We start from the raw sequence: 21383 nt of genomic DNA on the forward strand, positions 1-21383 counted from the left end.
TTATCAGATAAAGTAGACTTAAAGTCAGAAATAGTTACAAGGGTCAAAGATGGTCATTATATACTGATAAAGGGGTCAATCTAACAAGAAAATGTACAGTTATAAATATACATGCACCTAACAGCAAAGCACCAAAGTATATGAAATAAATGCTGACAGATTTGAAGGGAGAAACAGACAATTCTACATTAATAGTAGGGGACTTCAATACACCATATTCAGTAACCAATAGAACATCTAGAAAGAAGATCAATAAGGAAATACAAGACTTGAATGATAACTCTAAACCACCTAGACCTAACACATATATAGAACACTTCACCCAACAACAGAACAAATGATGCTGGGAAAACTTGATCTCCATTTGCAAAAGAATGAAAAGTGGACCCCTACCTCATACCATCTGCAAAAATCAACTCAAAATGAATCAAAGACCTAAATATAAGACCAGAACTATAAAATTCCTAGAAGAAAACATCCGGAAGCATCTTCAGGACCTTGTTGAGCAGTGGTTTCTTAGACTTCAAATCCAAAGCACAAACAACAAAAGAAAAAAATAGGTAAATGAGACCTCATCAAAATTTAAAACTTTTGTACATCAAAGGACTTCATCATGAAAATAAAATGACAACCTACACAATGGGAGAAAATATTTGGAAACCACATATCTGATAAGGTTTATTATACAGAATAGATAAAGAAATCCTTCAACTTAACAACAGAAAGACAACCCAATTTAAAATTGGGCAAAAACTGGAATCGACATTTCTCCAAAGACATACAAATAGCCAAAAAAGAACATGAAAAGAGGCTCAAAATCCATCCGCACATGGGTTATTATTGATATTCTCGCAAACATTGAGGACTGACAATGTGGTATGCTGAGCAGTCGATCTTGGGGATTGCCTTTATGAAGCTTATTGCTGCAAAGGAGAGGCTAAGCCTACTTATAATTCTCCCTCAGATTCTCCCCCAGAGTACCTCTTTGTTGCTCGGATATGGCCCTCTCTCTGTAGCTTAGTCAACACAGCAGGTAAACTCACTGCCCTCCCCACTATGTGGGACCTGACTCCCAGGGGTGTAAATCTCCCTGGCAATGTGGGACATGACTCCCAGGTATGAGCCTGGACCCGGCATCGTGGGATTGAGAACATCTTCTTGACCAAAAGGGGAATGAGAAAGGAAACGAAATAAAGCTTCAGTGACTGAGAGAGTCCAAATGGGGTCAAGAGGTCACTACAGTGGGCATTCTTATGTACTATATAGATACCCCTTTTTAGTTTTTAGTGTACTGGGATAGCTAGAAGGAAATAACTGAAACTGTTGAACTGCAACCCAGTAGCCTTGATTCTTGAAGATGATTATTTAACTGTGTAGCTTATGTGGTGTGACAGTATGATTGTGAAAGCCTTGTGCATCACATTCCCTTTATCCAGTATATAGACAGATGAGTAGAAAAATGAGGACAAAAACTTAAATGAAAAATAGGGTGGGATGGGGGGATGGAATGACTTGGGTGTTCTTTTTTACTTTATTTTTTATTCTTATTTTTTTTCTTTTTGGTGTAAGGAAGATGTTCAAAAATTGGTGTGGAATGCACAGCTATATGATGGTACTGTGATGAGTTGATTGTACACCATGGATGATTGTATGATATGTGAATATATCTCAATAAAACTGAATTTTAAAAAAAGATGCTCAACATCACTAACCCTTGGGACGTGCAACTCAAACCCACAATGAGATACCACTACCCCCCCCCACTAGAATGGCTACTGTTAAAAAAAAAATGGAAAGTTACAAGTGTCAGAGAGGATGTAGAACAATAGGAACGATCATTAATTGCCGGTGGCAATGTAAAATAGTATAGCTGCTGTGGAAGACAGTTTAGTGGTTCCTTAGAATGTTAAGTATAAAATACGCACTTCTAGGTATATAACCAAGAGAATTGAAAGCAGGGACTCTTTTTGCACACCTATGTTCATAGTGGCATTATTCACAAATGCCAAAGATGGAAGCAATCCCAGTGTCCATCAATTGATGAATGGATAAGCAAAATGTGATATATACATAAGATGGAATATTATTCAGCTCCAAAAAGGAATGAAGTTTTGATACGTGTGACAAATAGATGAACCTTGAAGACATCATGTTTAGTGAAATAAGCCAGACATAAAAGGAGAAATACTGTATGATTTCACTGATATGAAATAATTAGGATAAGGAAACAGAGTTAGAAACTAAAATATAGGTTGCGAGGGGATGGGGTGGAGGTAGGGAATAGGGAGTTAAGGCTTAAAATGTACAAAATTTCTCTTTGGGACAATGAAACTTGATAGTGGTTGGTGGTGATAGTAGTACAGCATGTGAACCTAATTAACAGCACTGAATATATTTCAATGTGGTTAAAAGGAAATTTTAGCTTGTATATATGTTATCAGAATAAAAATTAAAAATTAAATCCATGGAACTGCACAACACTAACAATGAACCCTGAGTTAAACCGTGAATTATAGTTAATAGTACCATTACAAAAATGTGTTTTCCTCAGTTATAGGAAATGTCCCACACCAATGCAAGGTGCTAACAATAGGGTGGTATATGGGAACTCTGTATTTTATGCATGATTTTTCTGTATACTCACAACTTTTCTAATTAAAAACAAGCACAAGAGAGAAGCAAACACATTTCCACACTTGGGGACTCCATTCCTACCTGGATTTCTGCAACACTGTAAGTGCCAGCCCTGCCTGCCCTGGAATAGGTTCTATGGCTTCAGAGGAAAGAGTCTCAGGAGAAAACTCAGGGATAAAATGGGGGAAGTAATGCTTCAGCCTGAAATTACTAAATGTCCAGGATGTAAAGAAGGAAGAAGACAATCAGGAACCAGAGAAGCCCTCAGGTCAGCTAAATATTCCTTGGAGTGATGAGGAAATCAGGAATTTCATTCAGGAAAGGGAATCCCTTGAACATATGATATATCCCAGATAGAAGAAAAAGAATCTTGCCCTGTCAGAATCAGTTCCTCAGGGGCTCAGGAAGAGGGGCATAAAGAAGAGCTGGCAACAATGTCTCCACATGTTGATAAGTTTGACAGACTTATAATGGACTATACACGAGGCCAACCAGAAGCCAAGGACTGCCTTGTCCTTATGGAGAGGCCCTACACAGGATAATGGAGTATAACTGGGAGGACAGCGTCTCCTCAGGTTGTCCCCAGGCAGACATGGCCAACCTTCCACCTCCTGAGTTCCAGGTCCAGGCTTGCCCCATCCTTGTGCCCCTTGAAGAGGTGATATGGACTTCCCCACATGTGATCTACATGGAGAACCCTCAGGTCCAGGATGGGCACCCTGGACCCCAAGCCCTCCATGGTCACCTCCATACCTGTATCCTGCCGCTCTCCCAGAAGACCCCACACCTCAGCAGCAGTGGTTGACCGCCTCTGACTCTCATGCAGATCCTGGTCTTTATGACAACTTGAACCTGGATCCCAATTCTGTTTGAGAGATAACAGAATATCACAAATCCATGCACTCATTCCACCTTAATGATGTATTTCTTCCAATCTATTAACAGAATATTATGTCATTTATTTAGCTCTTCATGAACTCTTTTAGCAATGTTTTCTTGTTTTCTGTGTACAAGCCCTTTGCATCTTGGTTGGATTTGTTCCTAGATATTTGATTGTTTTGGTTGCTATTGTGAATGGAATTTTTTCCTTGATTACTTCTGATTATTCAGTGTTTTTGTAAACAAACAATGAAGATTTTTAGCTGTTGATCTTGTACCCTGCCACTTTGCTGAATTCATTTATTAGGTCGAGTAGCGTTTTTGTATTTTCTTTGTGTCTTTCTATATATGGGGTCGTGTCATCTGCAGGTGGTGAGTGTTTTGCTCCTTCCTTTCCAGTCTGCAGGTCTTTTGTTTCTTTTTCTTGCCTAGCTGCTCTGACTGGAACTTCTGGAGCAGTGGTAGATGGCAGTGGTGATGGTGGACATCCTTGTCTTGTTCTGGATTTTAGAGGGAAAGCTTCATTCTTCGACTACTAATTATGTTGTTCAGTTTGGTTTGTCATTTATGCCCTTTGTCAGGTTGGGGGCATTTCCTTCTGTTCGTACTAAGTATTTTTATCAAGGCAAAATGCTGCATTTTGTTGGAAACATTTTCTGCATCCATTGAGAGGATCATGTTGTCTTTTCCCTTCTGTTTGATAATGTGTGTTATATTCTTTGATTTTCTAATGTTGGACCATCTTGCATGCCTGGAATGAAATCCACTTGATCTTTTTTTTTTTCCATGCCCTGTTGGATTCAGTTTGCAAGTATTTTGTTTGGGATCTTTGCACCTATATTCATAAGAGAAATTTGTGTTTAATTTTATTTTCTTGTAGTATCTTTATGTGGCTTTGGCACTAGGGTAATGTCCTCATAAAATGAATTAGGTGGTGTTTCCTTCTCTTCAGTTTTTTGGAATGGTTTGAACATGATTGGTGTTAATTCTTCTTTGAATGAATGGTGGGGTTCACCTGTGAAGACATCTGATCTTGAGCTATTAGTTGGGAGATGTTTGATGACTGATTCAATGTCTTTGTTTGGGATTGGTCTGTTGAGATCTTCTATTTGTTGTATAGTCAGCATGGGTTGTGTGTGTGTTGCCAGTAGTTTGTCCATTCCATCTGGTTCATCCAATTTGTTGGCATATTGATTTGCATGGAATCTCTTGTGATTCTTTTTATTTCTGTGAGGTCAATAATATGCATAGAGGTGTGACATGTTCAAGGATTACAATGCATGCAACTTACTATCAAATTTTTGAAAATAGGTATATATATATATATAATTAGATAAATAGATAGGTAAAGGATGGCTAGATAGACCCAGATATAGGTAGAATTATACAAAAATGTGGCAAAATATTAAAGGTAGACAAATAGGGTATGTGGTTACGGGGTGTATTGGAGTTCTTTGTATTATGATATATTTTTGGTAACTGTCCATAATTTTAAAATTAGTTTCAAAATAAAAGTTATAAAAATGAAACAACAACAACAGCAAACCATTGGAGGATATAAAACTTCTGAGGATGTCACTAATTTAGGAAGAACATTTCTTATTTTTAAAATCTCTGTCCATTGGTTTTAGCTGTCCCATTTGCCAAGAATAGTTCCCAGCCGGTGCACCATCCAGATAAGGAAGGGAGAGATAAGGCAGCCAGAGGGGCGGATGGGTCTTCCCAGACTGGGAGCTGGCATTTCAAGGTCCTTCATTGTGGTAGATGAGACTCTTGAGCCTTGGAGATGGTTGGCAAAGCTGCCTGCCTGTATCTGAATTTCTTCTTTATCCCCCAAGTAATTATGGGGTAATGACTGACAGGCACTGTCCTGAGTCCCCGGGACCACAGAGACGGATCATTCCTGCGCAGAAGAGGAGGCGAGACTATAATAAGACTACTATAAGTAAGGAACCTCAATGTTCAGAAAAGGAGTTGATAAAATCCTGAGACACAACTGTTGTCTCCCTCCTCCAACTGTTGAAGTTGGGAGGAGGGAGACAACCTTTTCAGCTACAGACTGCAGCACTCCCAAACCTTGGCTTCAGGAAGTGGTTTCATTAGTTATCACCCCCAGTTTCTGACTCAATTTGTAAGGACTTGTTTCTAAGCCTGGATATTTTGACACCCCACAGCCCTGCCAGGAGGGCCACGATTTTAAGCCTGCGAAGGATGTGATTAGAGGCTTTGTGGCTGGAGCAGCCTCTCCAGTAAGGACAGTTGGGAGCTGACGGATATCTCCCTGCCTTGAGCTGTCTGGACTAGTAAAGTGAATAAATGAACAGATAAGAGATCTTTTGTACCTTGCGCTTTATGTAACATAGTCACTTGGTTCTCACTACAAACCTACTTTGCTCAAGCACTTGGGGCTAAGAACGCTGAACTATAGTCTAATGCTGGATATGGAAAATCAGTTAGGAGGCACGAACAGAAACATGTTGGAGAGATGAAAGGACTGGTTTGAGCTGAAGGGCAGAATCCTTAGGAAATATTTCTCCGTCCCCACTACTGGCTCACTCTGTAGACAAGGAGCAGTGAGACCACCCCTTACAGAGCAGAGGTCGGTGCTCTGGGAGCCACTTGGTTAATTCTGTCCCGCAGGTGGCTGGTAAAGCTTGACTGATGAAGGGTGGAGAAGTTTACAAAGCTGTGGTGTGCAGAGCTAGAGAGGCAGAGGAGGGGAGAATGCGATTGCCACCCTCATCTGTTTGGGTGGGTAGGCTGGCCCTTTCTAAATCATAATAAAATTCAGATTATGAATCAAAATCAGAGACTTGGAGAATGTTACACCCAGAAGGGGTCCCAGGGGGAATATAAGGCTTATTGTTTTAAAGCTGTAGAAAACAAGCCTGGGAAGGAAAGTGGCCTGCCTTGGATGGTGGTTTGTTAGCCAAGAACCTAGACAACTTGCTGATCTGAACCAAGCCTTCCTTTAGTAAAAGAAGGGGAGTTGAATGAAATGGGCTCAGAGGATAGTAAGGCAATGGATTAATCTATTTTTGAGAAATTTTCCAGTGTGCAGAAGGAGAGTAGCTGGAGGGCAGTTGGGACTAAGTCAAGATTTGTAGGATATGGTAGAGATGAAAAAGAATCCATGGTGAGGGGAAAACTGATATTATAGAAGGAGAAGGAAGGAAGGAAGGATAATTGTAGGCTGGGGATTCTTTCTCAGCTCTTAAAAGACAGTAGGCCGTGTTTTTCTGAACTAACAGCTTGCTTTTCCCTCTGCTCTACCTGTAGGTGATTGCAGTGGTAATGGATGTTTTCACAGACATCGACATCTTCAGAGACCTCCAGGAAATATGTAGGAAGCAGCGGGTTGCTGTGTACATCCTTCTGGACCAGGCTTTGCTCTCTCAATTTTTAGATATGTGCATGAATCTGAAAGTTCAACCTGAACAGGAAAAGGTTTGTGTTACGGTATTTTCAGTGGCACCACAATCAACAAACATTATTGAGCATCTGTGATCTACAGGGTGATTGGTGATGGTACCTTAGTTACAAGTGAGGGTGCTGAGGCACTGGGAAAAGTCATTTGCCCAAAGCCCCACAGAAAAGAAACAACAGAGTTGGGATTTCAAAACCTTGGCCTCTCCCCTGTACTGTGCTGCCTTCTAGAAAAGCAAGAACTGGCTCTATTGATGTGCCTGGAGGCTGCCTGGGGAGCCACTTCTTTTGACAGTAGCTCCAGGAGGCTCCAATTTCAATCTTGGCAGCCACCATGTAGGGAGCTAGTGCCCTGTCCTGGGCACTGTACTGGGCTCTTGATGCGTGTTATGAAACTTAATCCTTGCAGCCGCCCTACCAGGTAAGTGGCATTGGCCCTGTTTTTCAGATCAGGAAATGGCAACACAGAAAGCCAAAGTGTCTATAACCGGTAAGCAGTGGGATCAGGTCTGCTTGCCTCCAGCTCCCATGTTCTAATCACTATCACATGCTGCCTCACATTTCTCATTATTATAAGTTAGACCTTATACCCTTTTAACAAGCATATAACCAAATTAACCAGTTTAATTTGTGAGCTTCAGAACTTCATTCATTCATTGCATGTTATGAGCCACCTACTATGAGCCAGGGGCTGTTTAGGAACTGGAGATAAAGCAGTAAGCAAAAGGAAGCAAGAATTTGGGCTGTGATAGTATAGGGTACTGCACAGGGGAAGCAAATTAACCTCCTTGTTATTACCAAGCAATTTGGTTTGCAAAATTTAGGCTCTTTAACTTCTCCCACAGAGTTCTTGTCAAGTATTTCTTCTGATGAGGAAACTGAGGATTGGGTTTAATTTAGGTAATTGCTAACCTAACAGTAGTGCCACAAAGCAAATTCATGTGGGGGCTAGAATTGGAGCTCAGAGACAGAACTAAACGAGCCAGTCATGTGACCCCACACTCAATTTAAAAAAATGAAATCAGGGGACTCCAGTCAGGCATGAGAAAGCATTGTCATCTAATGAAATGTCAGCCCAGGACTGCTCTCATTCAGAGCCAGTGGAGAAACTGAGGGTATCATGCTCAATTTCAAGGCATCCTTTCTATAATTAAGGCTGGTATGTGAGCAGCAGAAAAATCACAACTCTGATCACAGAGACTGGCCATGATTCATGTAGTGGGTAGAAATCCAGGGGTGCTCACTGACTCAGTTGCCACCCTGGGTTGCTGCCTTCCCGGGTGTCCAGGTCCTCTGTGGGCCGGGGTGAAAGTGGGTCTGTTCCTCTGGCCTTATAGATCTTTGTAGTCTTTACTCGTTCTTGGGGAAACACTGCCTTTTTTCCCTGGCTGTTTCTCTCACTGGTGTATCTGGGCCCTCACTGAGCAGGGGCTGACTTCCCTGTATCCCAAGGCTGGTTCAGAGCATTGGTTGTCCATTCTGTAGGGACTCAGTCACATATTCATGCCAGGCACTTGGAAGTGCTTTGGCTACAATCACCGAGACCTGCACAACATTTAGTTACGTGCCAGAAGGAAAGACACACAAAACCATGCCATAATCTGCCTAGAGTGCTGTTTTTTATGCTTGTTATTTTATGTTGATCTTTCAGGAATCGTTACCTCCTCCAGAAAGCCCTCACCCTGCCAGATCTGTGTGTACCTATGAAATTTCCTAGTTAATTTTTTTTTAACTTTCATTTTGAAATAATTTATGGTTTACAAAGAAGTAACAAAAATAGTAAGGAATTCCTGTATATTCTTCAACCAAATTTTCCGAATGTTAGCATCTTACAAACCTCAGTACAAATATCAAAATCAAGAAATAACCTTGGATGTAAAACTGTTATCTAATCTACATCCCTTATAAATTTCACCAGTCATCCCACTGATGCCCCTTTTCTGGTCTAGAATCCAATCCAAGACTATATCTTACATTTGTTGTCAGGTCTCCTTAGTTTTCTTTGATCTGGAATTGTTTCTCCATCTTTCTTTGTTTTTTCGAGTCTTGACGCTTTTGAAGAGTACTAGTCAGTTTTCTGTAGAATTTAAGTTTGTCTGATGTTACACATTTTGGTAAGAATGCCACAGAAGTGACAGTATGTCTTGCCATAGTTTTTGTTTTCTTTTTTTTTTGTTTGTTTTTAACTTGTTATTTGAATATAATGATAGCTTTGTGGGAAGTTGCAAAGATAGTACAGAGAGGTCCATGAGTCCCTCACTCAGTTTCCCCTTATGGCTACTTCTTATATAACTTATGGGATACTGTCAAAACTGGGAAATTAACGTTGGTACGCGTGTGTGTTGAGTTCTATGCCATCTGTCACGTGTAGATTCATGTAAACACCACTGCCATCAAGATTCTGAACTATCCATCACCACCAAGATCGCCCTCGTGCTTCCCCATTATCATCACATCCACTCCCTCCCCACCCCTCCTCTCCCCACCATACTTAATCCCTAACAACCAATAATTTATTCTCCAGCCCTATAATTTTTTCATTTAGACAATGTTATATAAATCAGTCATACAGTATGTGACCTTTTGAGATTGGCTTTTTTTTTTACTCAGTACAGCGTCCTTGAGATCCATCCAGACTGTTGCGTGTATCGACAGTTTGTTTCTTTTTATTGCTGATTAGTATCCCATGGTACTAATGTGCCGCAGTTTAACATTCACCTAGTGAAGGACATAGGACATTTGGGTAGCCCCCAGGTTTGCGCTATTACAAATAAAGCTGCTGTAAACATTTGTGTAAAGGTTTTTGTGGGGACATAGATTTTCATTTTTCTGGATGATGTTATGTCTTGCTGTAGTTTTTCAATCACCCAATTACTTTTCTGTCTCCTAGGGCTTGCAGGCAAGAAGCATGCCTGCCACTGTTGGTCCAGGGCTTGGCACATAGGAAGGGCTCTCCATGCTTATGGAGTGAATGAGAGAGTCAAACTAAAAATCTTAAATGTTTACTTGAATGTGTATGAGTTCTAAAGATATATAGCTATTGGTCTGCTCCAGAGAATGCAGATTATCTTAGTATTTTGCGTGCCATTTTATATACATTTACATGTGCCATTTTAAATGGATAATTAGCATACACATGAATTATGTGCTCCCAGTGTACTAGCATTGTAACATTTTGGAAAATACATCCTTGTAGGAAATGTGACATTGTTGATTGAGCCACAGGTGCTTCTGAGTGGTTGTGCCTCGGGAACCCTGTGTTAAAGGAGGCTTAGCCTATATTCCTTTTCTCCATGTCCATTATGGTGTGAGGTAGGTGACGATGAGCCATTATTCATCAGTAAAGCCATTAAGTAAAGGAGTAGAACTATCAGCTTAGCTTCTTTAAGCCTTTGTTAAAGTGTTCTTTATTACTAGCATGTTTCCTGTGGTGATTTTGTCCCCCACGTTTTGTTTCAAAATTGTTTATTGGATTCTATTGTCTAGTATCCCAAAATGGTGGATCTTCTTTTACAGCGCATATACACATTTTCAAAAATAAATGTAAAAAAAAAAAAAGACATGAGAAGATGGACTAAATAAAAGTAGCATCACAAGGAGTAAATGGACTTGTGTTGTGAGAAGCATCTGGTTAGTTACCGTGTATGTTGTTACTGAGTGGTGACCCTGAGCCTCTCACCTGCTGATATGTCTGTCTGTTTGGGAATTGTAAATTGATTTCATTTATTCACTGATCAGTGTCTGTAGATTGTTAATTTATTTTTCTGCCACCCCTCCACCAACAGCTGATGACAGTTCGGACTATTACAGGAAATATCTACTATGCAAGATCAGGAACAAAAATTGTTGGGAAGGTTCATGAAAAGTTCACACTGATTGATGGCATTCGAGTGGCAACAGGCTCTTATAGGTAGGTTTCTAACTCATCCTTTGCTTATTAATCTATACTAAGAAAAGCATGCTATGTAAAACTAAAAGCTTCTTTTCTCTTCTCAATGAGGCCTTTATGGCTGAGTATTTCTGTATGTGTGTGTGTGTGTGTGTGTGTGTATGTATGTGTGTGTGAGTTGATCAATCAATGTGTCCTTCTGTAGGAGGTAGTCAGGGGTAGGGGCCACTTCCCCTGCCCTGTGGCACACAAAACTAAAGTACAGAGATTGAAACTTGCCTCGAGACCAAATAGTGAACACATTCCAAATTCAAGCCTCAATCTAGGTCTGTCCGTAGACTGAATGGGTGTTAATAGTGGAGGGGACAATCTCAAATCCTTTCTTGGAATTGAACCCACTTGCCCCTGCTCACTTGGAGGCACCAAGCAATGTAATATCAAAAAAAAAAGTGCGTTTTAAATCAGAGCAGGCTGGGCTGTCCCTGCTCACATCTATGGCCTCCTCTAGAGCTGGGGAATGAGAGGCTGGGTTGGAGGATACAGATAAAGGCAGAAGTATGGCCATCCCTAGGGGGAAAAATCAGGGAAAGATCTTCCCTGGCATACAACCTGGTCATGTTTTAACATCGGTGTTGAAGGAAGAGCTGTCACCTTTACACTTAAATCCTGCACCTTGCTTCAACCTTGTAATTTAGTGCTTAAGTCTAGAAAACTGATCCATGTTTTTGACACCCACCCCTCATCCCCCTTTGCAGTCTCAGCCTGGCAATGGCATCTTACGGTAGAGCACAGGGAAGGCAAATGGAGGGTGGAGATAATAAGTGGCTAGCATGAATCACTAATCTTCAGAAGTTCAGATGTGCCCTTTTTTCTTATGTGGCTTCAATGGTGGTGTGTTTTGCCACCTCTGTATTAGGTTATCTGACGCTGTGCATGAGGTGTGTCTGTAGAATTTTTAAAAACCCCATATTTTTGAAGAACACATATCCCTGAATGTTAATTATGTGTCAGCTCTGGGTAAAGGTGGGGATGCAAAAACTGTGAAAGATGAAGTGCTAATATCAAGAAGCTCTTGATGTCTTTCTTTTCAAACAGTATCAACATTGCTCAGAACAAAATTCACACCTTTTCTTGAGACTTCCTTTCATAAGAAGTTTAGAAGTAACAGAGGAAACTAGATTTTGACCCATAGTAGGCTTTATCTATTAATCAAACTTAGGTCTGAAAATGGTTTTGGTGGTTCTAAAATATAACAATATAAGGAATACCCTCTTTGAATGAAGATATGTTATCGTTGATGGTGTTGCTGATAGCTTCCATTTGTTGAGGATCTTTTATCATCCAGGTACTGGATAGCTGCCCCCCCCCACTTTTTTTTTTTTTTTTTTTTTAATTACCTCATTGAGAATTTTCAAAAGAATTCCTTCTCAAGCTTTGAAGGCCTTAGCCAGGATTCTTAGTTATAAGAAACCAAGATGATACTGTTTTTTGATTTCATTTAAAAATCCTATCCCTGTTTCAAATTTCTATGTCAATGGTGGTGATGGCATGCTAATTCAAACCATTTATGCAAAATGAAATTTATTGGTTTGTACACCCTTGAAGTATAGAAAGGCACAGTTGTTTTCAGCTCAACTTATCTGGGGGCCACACATTTATCAGAACATTGTCTCCTGGTTCTCCATTTGAAGTCAAAGATCCAGGGTTATATGGCCTTTAGCAGTTATCTCCAAAAGTGAGAGATTCTTTCTTTCAGAGATTGGTTATCAACCTCTGAAAAATTATTTGACACTAGTTGGGCCACATACCCACTCTGGGTGTATGGGTGAATCCCCACATCCAAGATTATCATCTGGCCGGCCTGGGTCACGTGCCCACCTCTGCTCTGGCTGGAGAGGGCACATCAGTGGACGCCTTCTCGGGTAGGGTTGGGCATGGTATGCCAGAGGAAGGAGCAGGGAGGCTGGACAGACAGGTTCACAACCACTAATCAATTCTAAATGTTTTTTTCAAGCAATAGCATCACCATTAGAATAACAATATCATCTCCCTTTGTAAAATGGCAGCCCTGAAAGGAGTAGCAAGGAGCACTGCACTAGCAGTTAATAAGAACTGGGGCCTTCTGTAGCTTCTCTAAGATGAGGGTGTTGCATTAAGTATCGTAAGAAGCCCATTCTGGTTTTTTAAAATTCTGAGGCTGAGGATGTACAGGTTTTAGTGTGTTGGTTAAACAAGTTGGCCTTTTTGCCTCTATGTTAACACTCCACACACGTTATATACACTTGTTAAGGCAAGCTGAATTCACACTAAATGGTAGGTATTATGTCACCAAAGTTGTGGCTGTTATGTAGCAGGATACCTGGACTTTGTTATTCAGATTGACAATAAGTAAACTAAAATTGCTTATCCTTACCAGCTTCTGTTTGTTTTTTTAATCCTTAAGTTTTACATGAGGACGGATGGCAAATTAAATAGCAGTAACTTGGTAATTCTGTCCTGGCCAAGTGGTTGAACACTTTGATTTGGAGTTTCCGAATCCTATAATGCACAATCAAAGCCCATCAGCTCCAAACTTCTGTCCAACTTCCGGATCAGCGGCAAGTTTGACCATCTGATTGACCGAAAACCACCATCCACAGGGACCTCACGTTGGGCAACCTGTTGAGGATGGCGGCTGGCCAGACTCTCAAGTACCCCTAAGACAGAACTGACCTAGAGTCAGAGGTGGGAACAGAGGACAAGGCAGAGACCAAGCTCGATGACCCCGAAACCTCCACAATCAGTGAGGGAAGACTGTGTACATGGTCATGAGGACAAGCTGGAGGGCCCCAAAGGCAACTGATGTTGCCACTCAAGACAGAACCAGGAGACGAGATGGCTGTCAGTGAGTGTAAGTGAAGTGGGAACACAAACCAGCCCTTCCACAGTGTGCACTGGGAACCCAAGCCACAGTTGCCACCAGTGTCGCAAGCTCTCAAACTGTGATTTGGTCGAAGTCGACCACCACTCAGACTGATGTGGAAGAGAATATTCTCTTTTCTCAGGGAGCCCAGTCTAAAGAAGGGTCACCAGTGTCAAAAATGTCTCTGTCGAGATCTTCCAGTGTGAAGTCCTCCTCTTCTTTGTCTTCCCAAAGCTCTGTGGCAAGCTCCATTGGCTCTCAGACTTCCATCCGAACCACTGACTTCCCCAATCCGGGGTATTCAAAGTACCTGAGCACCCCCCACTTAGATCTGTGCTTAAGAGACTCCTTTCGAAACTTGAATAAAGAGAGGCAGCTTCACTTTACTGGTATCAGGTCCCGGCTCAACCACATGCTGGCCATGCTCTCAAGGAGAGCATTCTTCACTGAAAACTACCCTGGCTTTAATTCTGGAAATTTCACCAGAGCATCAGTTAATTTGCTTACTATTAGAAATATCACACTTCATCCTTTCAATCAGTGATTACTCTGGGATCAGAGACTACTGGTTTCAGCATGGCTTGCAGTAGACATTGTCAAAAGCTTTCCTTTACAAATGTCCCTAATTGCCTTCTTTTCATCTCTAAAGTCACCCTGGCTTTCTTTGACTTCTATAAAGATGGCACATTATTTTACATGCTGTTTCTTCTTCTTTTTTGTCATGCATAAACCAGGTGTTGGTTTTATTGTTTAAACACTATGGGTGCAGTTTTTTGCACAATTGTAAACATTGCTATCTCATAAAGAGAATGTTCGGATGGTTTTAAAGGTTAATTTAGATGGGAAGAAAATAGGTTTGCATTTTTTTGATCTGTGTGTTCTTCTGTTTTAGAGGTTTGAATCACCAGTCTTTTTATGACCAAAATCCTATTTAGTAAAACAATTGTTTCTTAATTGTTTGTGACTTTAGAATATCTGTGTTCTTAACACTAAATAAATACTTGTATAAACAACTTTTGTTTGGTGATTGCTTGAGGATTTTTTTTTGTGTTCTCTGGCACTTTTCTCCTTAAAATTAGGAGTATGTCACAAGTAAAACCACCTCACAGATATTTATGCAATTTTTTATGCTGTCATGTGGAGGTGATTCATATTATAAGAGGGAAAATATCCACTTAAAAGGTAGAAGAAATAAAGCCAGTGTTTCGGGGCACACCTTCCTTAGCAATATGAATACTGATGTTACTACCTCTATAGCTTAAGTGAGGAAACTTGCTAGAAATAACAGGCCTTTACATACGCTCCTATGTGTTGTCTTTTTTCAAAGAAGTCTGAGTATTTAGAACGAGGAACTTGGTTCTTCACTTCCTACTGCCCATGGGGACCTTAGTGTCCATTCCTGAATTCAGGCCCAGTATTAACTATTGTGGCCCCATGGGCCCCATTTCATCAGATGGGTGTACTGATGATGATTTAGCAATCTAATATACTGCAGTAGGGGCAAAAGAGGCCACTGGCAATTATCCCAGATTCCTAGTCCAGTGGCAGGCAATGTAACTGGTTCCTAATCATCCTGCTAATCAAGATTGGTATGGCTGTGGAAACCTGCTTTTGTCTAGTTCTAATTCACATGGACAGTCAAAAGGAAGAGATTTAAGTGATAGTTTCCTCCTCCTGACTTAGCCAGAGCAAAAGAGATGTATAATAGGCGAGGGTGTTGTCCCCATGTAGGATGCTGGCTGAGGCACCTTGATCGTGAGCACTCTTGCAGGTTTTCCAGACGGGTCCCAGGGCTCCCTTTTGATGGCCAGTTTATTTCCTGTGTTAGTGCCATCATCTGGCTGTGAAGCAGATGGAAGGAAACCAGAAGCTGTGAACAGTTTTGGCCTAAGCCTAGCCTAAACATTTAGAGCCATTTTACAGATTTATAGTCCTTCACATGTGCCTTCTATGATCTTCACGAGGTAGTAGGGCACTACATACGTTGGAGAGCTGTTATTCCCAATTTTCAGGTGAGAAAACGGAGGCTCAGATTAAGTAGCATATTCAGGGTCACATGGCTGGTAAATGGGTGGCACAAGGATTTAAGCACAGGTTTTTACATTCTAAGTTCAGTCCTCTGTTATATGTGTCTTTTTTCTCTGCATGGAGTATGGAAAAAGTGTGAGAGGGTGTGTACCTTGAGAAATGGCAGTTAATGCAATGGTGAATGGAAAACCTAACAATGTACCTTATTTACCCACTGAGTGTCTAAAGCCCTAAACTTCGTTGATAAAGTATCTTAATTCATTTTGAAATTTTTAACTCAATGTGATGCATATAACTGTTAATAGGCATTATATTTTTAAAAAGGTTCTGTGTTCAGTTTGGGACATGCTGAATCAAATAGCTTTCAACAGGGTTCTTTACTGCAGAGTTGCTCAGACCTTTGAATGAGGTACTGATCACAGTGAATTCCTCCAATCACAACTGGTCTGTAGCCTATCACAAATTTTCCCAACCACAGAGGTCTGTGTTTGTGGGGCAGAACTTGAAATCATTATTCTCTGAAAGTGTTGCCAACAATTAGAATTAAGAGCAAGAGGTATATGGAATCCTAAGGAAATGGCCCAGTCTCTCAGAGTCAGAAAAGCTTTTCTGGCACTTGAGTCTGAAAAATCACTATAGGGCAGAGTTTCTCAAAGTGAGATCTGAGGACCATTTGCATGAGAGTTAGCTGGGACACTGGTTTAAAATCTCAACTGTTGGCTCTACTCCCAGGGAAGGGAAGGGTGGGTGTGACAGACTATATGGTTCCCTGGGAGAGAATTATATTTACCTATCAGATGTCAGACTTGGCCATGTGACTTGCTTTCACCAATAACGTGAAAAGTTATGGGGGGGGGGTCACTTGTGAACAAAAGATGTAAGGCCAGTGTGTGGCTCCTCCTGTGCTAGTTTCCTTTATCTGGCAATGTTTCAGATAGAGACTGCTCCTGTAGCCTGGCTCTCAGGTTGAAAATGACATGCAGCAGAGGTGCAGCTAGATGTGTAACATGAGCAAGAAAAAAAAATTTGTAAGCCACTGAGAGAGTCCAAAAAAAATTTGTAAGTCCACTGAGAGAGAACTGGCTAGGCCACACATTCAGCTCTACGCTTTCCAGTAGCCAAAACAGAAAGAAACCTGGTTAGGCCACCCTACTCACAGTTGTTCGTAAAATGAAAATTAATCCAGGTACAAGAAGAGCAATTAAGTTTGGCATTAAGGTCAGGAAAGTTTCTCACAAGAATCCTCATAAAAATGAGACCATGAAGCATTCTGATCATATCCTGATAATAAATGCAATGACAGGTATTGGGTATGCCCAGCCACTGAACTCCACAGGGGCATTGTCAGAGCTATAAATGAGTTCAATGTATTCAGTTGTATTCTGTGAGCTTACAGTACGTATACCTTATGTTGAATATATTCAGATAAGCATTGTCATGCTAGATTTTGCTGGGGCCACACACCTAGAACTATGTCCCAATTTGCCTGGCACAGTTCCAGTTTATGCCAGTTATCCCCCACATCCCATCTGGGTACACACCTCTTTCATTCTCAGATGTATTCCAGTTTGAACAATAAAGCACGTAGTCAGTCCTATCTAGAAATTACTTCACAGACCTAAGGAGGCCTTTCCCAACTCCTCCAACTCCAGATATGCATATTGGCACAGGCCAAAAATGATAGAGGCTCCTATGGTTGCAGAATCTCTTTTGGAGTGGGTCTCCCACACCTCGGTAACCCATATCCTTAAAGCTAAATAAATGCTTTTGCCTGTGCTAATAATGTGGGTAGACCTTGAATCATTTGTGTGCATAGGCCAACAAACCAGACAGGTTTACACATGTTACAACAAGTTGTAGAGTGCTGCATTTTATCCTCTTGGTGGAAAATCCCAGCATAGTGCAATTCTGTAGAAGTGATTCTGCAGAGGACCACCTTGTTTCAGGCCAGAGGATACCTCTTTCTCATCTGGTTTGATGGAGGAGACCTAAGGGCAGAGTCAGGATTTTTCTTAGGAAGCTAACAGTTCTAGCAACTGAATACATGGAGGGTTGCAATGGATATGTTATTTCTGACACATTCATTCATTCACCCTTCTGATAATGTCACACAGATTTCCCTCTGAAGAACCATTATGTTGTCAACAATCAGTCCATGTGGTTCTGATAAAGCTGACTCCATCCCTGGCTCTGGGGGTAGAGCATTTGACATGTGACAGGCCTAAGCCAATTAGTACATCATATTCCCTGACCTTGGTGATTGATTCAGGGATGGTTATATGGCCAGTCGGAGGTACCTTTGCTAGGGATTTTGGGAAAGAGGTTTGATGTTTGAGAAGATGTGGTGGCAGGAGCTGACATGGCCATCTTGTTTCCATGTGACAATGGAGGCAGTAGGCAGAATAATGTGATCAGAAAGGAATTCTGACTATATCATATGTCTCTGATGCAGCTGTGCCTACAGTCACAGCTACTCCTGGTCCTTTTAGTTTATGTCAGTCCTTTTTCCTTAAGCAAAGTTTGAGGCTGGGTTTTCTATCGCTTGTATACCAAAAATCCTTAACTGATACAAAGATGAAAACTTCTAGTCCTGTATCTCCTAAAACATGGCCAAGATGGTTAATCTGGAAATATTTCAAAGCAGAAAGTACTAATTACCCAGGATAGGCATAGTAAAACTATAACATAAACATGAAACATAATGTTGCAGAACATTGTATCTCAACTATCATTCAGAAGTTGCAAAATATACCTCTATGTAACAGAATGATCAAACTTTTGTGGGATTGTTGGCAATGAGCTAAATAAATTCCAGACACCATTTTAAGAAATAAGGATTTTAATTTTAGAATGGTTATTTTAGGGCATTCTTTCTGAAAACGGGAAATTGGGAACACCAAAAGTCTACTGAGACCATTCCTAGTTTGTGACAATAAAACCATGCCATCAATATCTAGGTTATATTACTTGTTTTTTCTAATAGAAGCCTGTGTGAGCAAAACAGCCGATTAGACAGTTGGGCCTTGAAACTTTCTGAGGCAAATGAACTATTTGCATCTATGAGAGTTTGGTTCTAATGGTTTAAAATGGCCTAAGTGGCAACGTGGAGTATGACTCCTGGGGAGGAATGTAGACCCAGCATCTTGGGATGGAGAACATCTTCTTGACCAAAAGGGAGAAGTGAAAGGAAATGAAATAAGCTTCAGTGGCAGAGAGATTCCAAAAGGAGCTGAGACGTCACTCTGGTGGGCACTCTTATGCACAATATAGACAACTCTTTTTAGGTTCTAATGAATTGGGGTAGCTGGCGGTAGATACCTGAAACTATCAAACTACAACCCAGAACCCATGAATCTTGAAGACGATTGTGTAAAAATGTAGCTTATGAGGGGTGACAATGGGCCTGGGAAAGCCATAAGGACCACACTCCCCTTGGTCTAGTTTATGGATGGATGAGTAGAAAAATGGGGGAAGGAAAAAAACAAACAAACAAACAAAGGCACCCAGTGTTCTTTTTTACTTCAATTGCTCTTTATCACTTTATTATTCTTGTTGTTTTTGTGTGTGTGGTAATGAAGGTGTCAGGGATTGATTTTGGTGATGAATACACAACTATGTAATGGTACTGTGAACAATCTAATGTATAATTTGTTTTGTATGACTGCGTGGTATGTGAATATATCTCAATAAAATGAATTAAAAAAATAAATAAATAAAATGGCCTAAGTGGTTGAAAATGCATTGGCCTGGGAATAAGAAAGCCTGAATTTTGTTTCAGCTCTGACACTAAATTAGCTCATTGATTCTGAAGAAGTCATTTTAACCTCATGGACCTTAATTTTCCTATCTACAAAATGAGGAACTTAGACTAGATGTTGACTAAGGTCTCCTCCAGCTTTAAAAGCATGATCTAATAATGTGGGCATGGCCAATCCACTGTCTCTGTAAATATGAAGATTTGTTCATATAAGTCACAAGTAATTTATAAAACAGAAATAACAAAAAAAAGTGGCATTTATTTCATTTTCCCTTGTATTCATGTATAAACCTTGTTTTCTATATTTGGGCCTTTAGTGCAAATAAGATAAAGATAAAACAAGGAAGGATCAAAGCCATAAAGAAATAAAACTAAGTACAAAGCAAGGATTCACATATCTATCACCCAATAAAACACTTTGCTGTTGGGCTGTGAATATGAATGGGATATGGTCCTTGTCCTCAAGAAGATCCCACTATAGTTAATCTGAAGGCAGATTAACCATAGTTCAATGAAATAATTGTATTCATAAAGTTGAGCACACAGGATCTGAGTCTACAAAAGGGGAATGCTTAAGTCTTTTAATGAATTTAAAGAAGTCTTCTAAGAGCTACTCCTTTAAAGTTGAGGATATTTTAAAGGATGGAAGGTGAACACTAGGCAGAGGGATATTAAGTGAACCCTATTTTCATTATCATGTAAATTAATCAAAAGAGATGTTTGAGAAATGAATGTACGCATGTAAATTCAATTTTTTTTTTTCCTGGTGAATTTGCTTATTGAGTTAAGGTAACAAGAACTAACACTGAATACCTGTTATGTCTTGCACTGTTAGGTATTTTACATGTTATCTCATTTAATACAACCTTTTCGTATTACATTTTGCAACTAATATTAAATGAATGGAGCTAGGAAATGGCAGAGCTAGGATTCAAAGTCATGCTTATGTGACGTAAAGCTCTTGCTCTTTCTATAACCATACCATTTCCCAGGCAGAATTTTCTTCATAGTTCTAAAAATGTACAGACTATGAAGCCCCTCTCTCAAATCCTTCCAATTAGTTTCCTACCTATAAAATATTTCTTCCACTTGAGGTCATTAACTCTCACTAGCTCTTCTTTGGATTAGCGGAATCTTTCCCAGGTTTGTTGATCCTAAGAATTATCTGAGGAGCATCTTAAAAATAAAGGTTCTGAGTCCATGCCCCTGGAGATTCTGATTTAGGATTGGACTGGGGCCTGAAATCTGTATTTTTAGCAAACATTTGGGTCATATGATCAGTCATACTGGAGGAAGCACTGGATTAGTGCCCTAGCCTCCTAACCACTCTACTTTATTTCTAGCCTCTTCTTCCAACCCACCTTTTTTTTTTTTTTCACTGCAGAGCTCTGCAATCCAAACCACAATCTTAAAATTCAAAGTCTTCAGAATCAGGGCCCAAATTACTTTTTCAATTTACTTCCTATTACTCCCTTTTACACTCCCAGATAAACAGAACTGTTTCTGGCTCTCTTTACAGCCTGGGAATCCTCCCACCCATGCTTTTACCCCACTTTTCCAAAAGACTGTTTGATGACCACTCTGCAGAAAGCCTGTCCTGGTTTCCCCAGCTGGAAACCAACTCATCCATTCTGCAGACTCCCAACACCTATAATCTATACTGTTTTTGCATTTCCTATCTGGGACCATGGTAAGATTTAAGAGTTAGATTACAACCTGTTTATCCATCAAAAGCTTTCTTTACATATAAGGTGCTTAAATATGAATATTCATCTGTAAGGTTGAAAGGGAGGCTTGGTCTAAGAGATTACAAAGATTTATAGTTGGAAGGGACTTAAAAGGTGATATAACCTAATTCTCCACAAGAT

At 40.4% G+C, this 21383-nt stretch overlaps 1 protein-coding gene across 1 annotated transcript in view; it reads left to right on the forward strand.

Moving 5' to 3' along the window:
* Positions 1-14714, forward strand: part of FAM83D (family with sequence similarity 83 member D) — a 33158-nt gene extending 18444 nt beyond the window's left edge. The window contains 8 exon segments of the mRNA XM_037811155.1: positions 6793-6960; positions 10725-10849; positions 13283-13325; positions 13327-13359; positions 13362-13463; positions 13466-13615; positions 13617-13763; positions 13765-14714. Of these exon segments, the coding sequence (XP_037667083.1) occupies positions 6793-6960; positions 10725-10849; positions 13283-13325; positions 13327-13359; positions 13362-13463; positions 13466-13615; positions 13617-13763; positions 13765-14274 (1278 nt within the window). The 3' untranslated portion in view covers positions 14275-14714.
* Positions 14715-21383: the final 6669 nt, after the last annotated feature.

This window comes from Choloepus didactylus, chromosome 19 (genome assembly GCF_015220235.1).
Source record: "Choloepus didactylus isolate mChoDid1 chromosome 19, mChoDid1.pri, whole genome shotgun sequence".
NCBI classification, from domain to species: domain Eukaryota; kingdom Metazoa; phylum Chordata; class Mammalia; order Pilosa; family Megalonychidae; genus Choloepus; species Choloepus didactylus.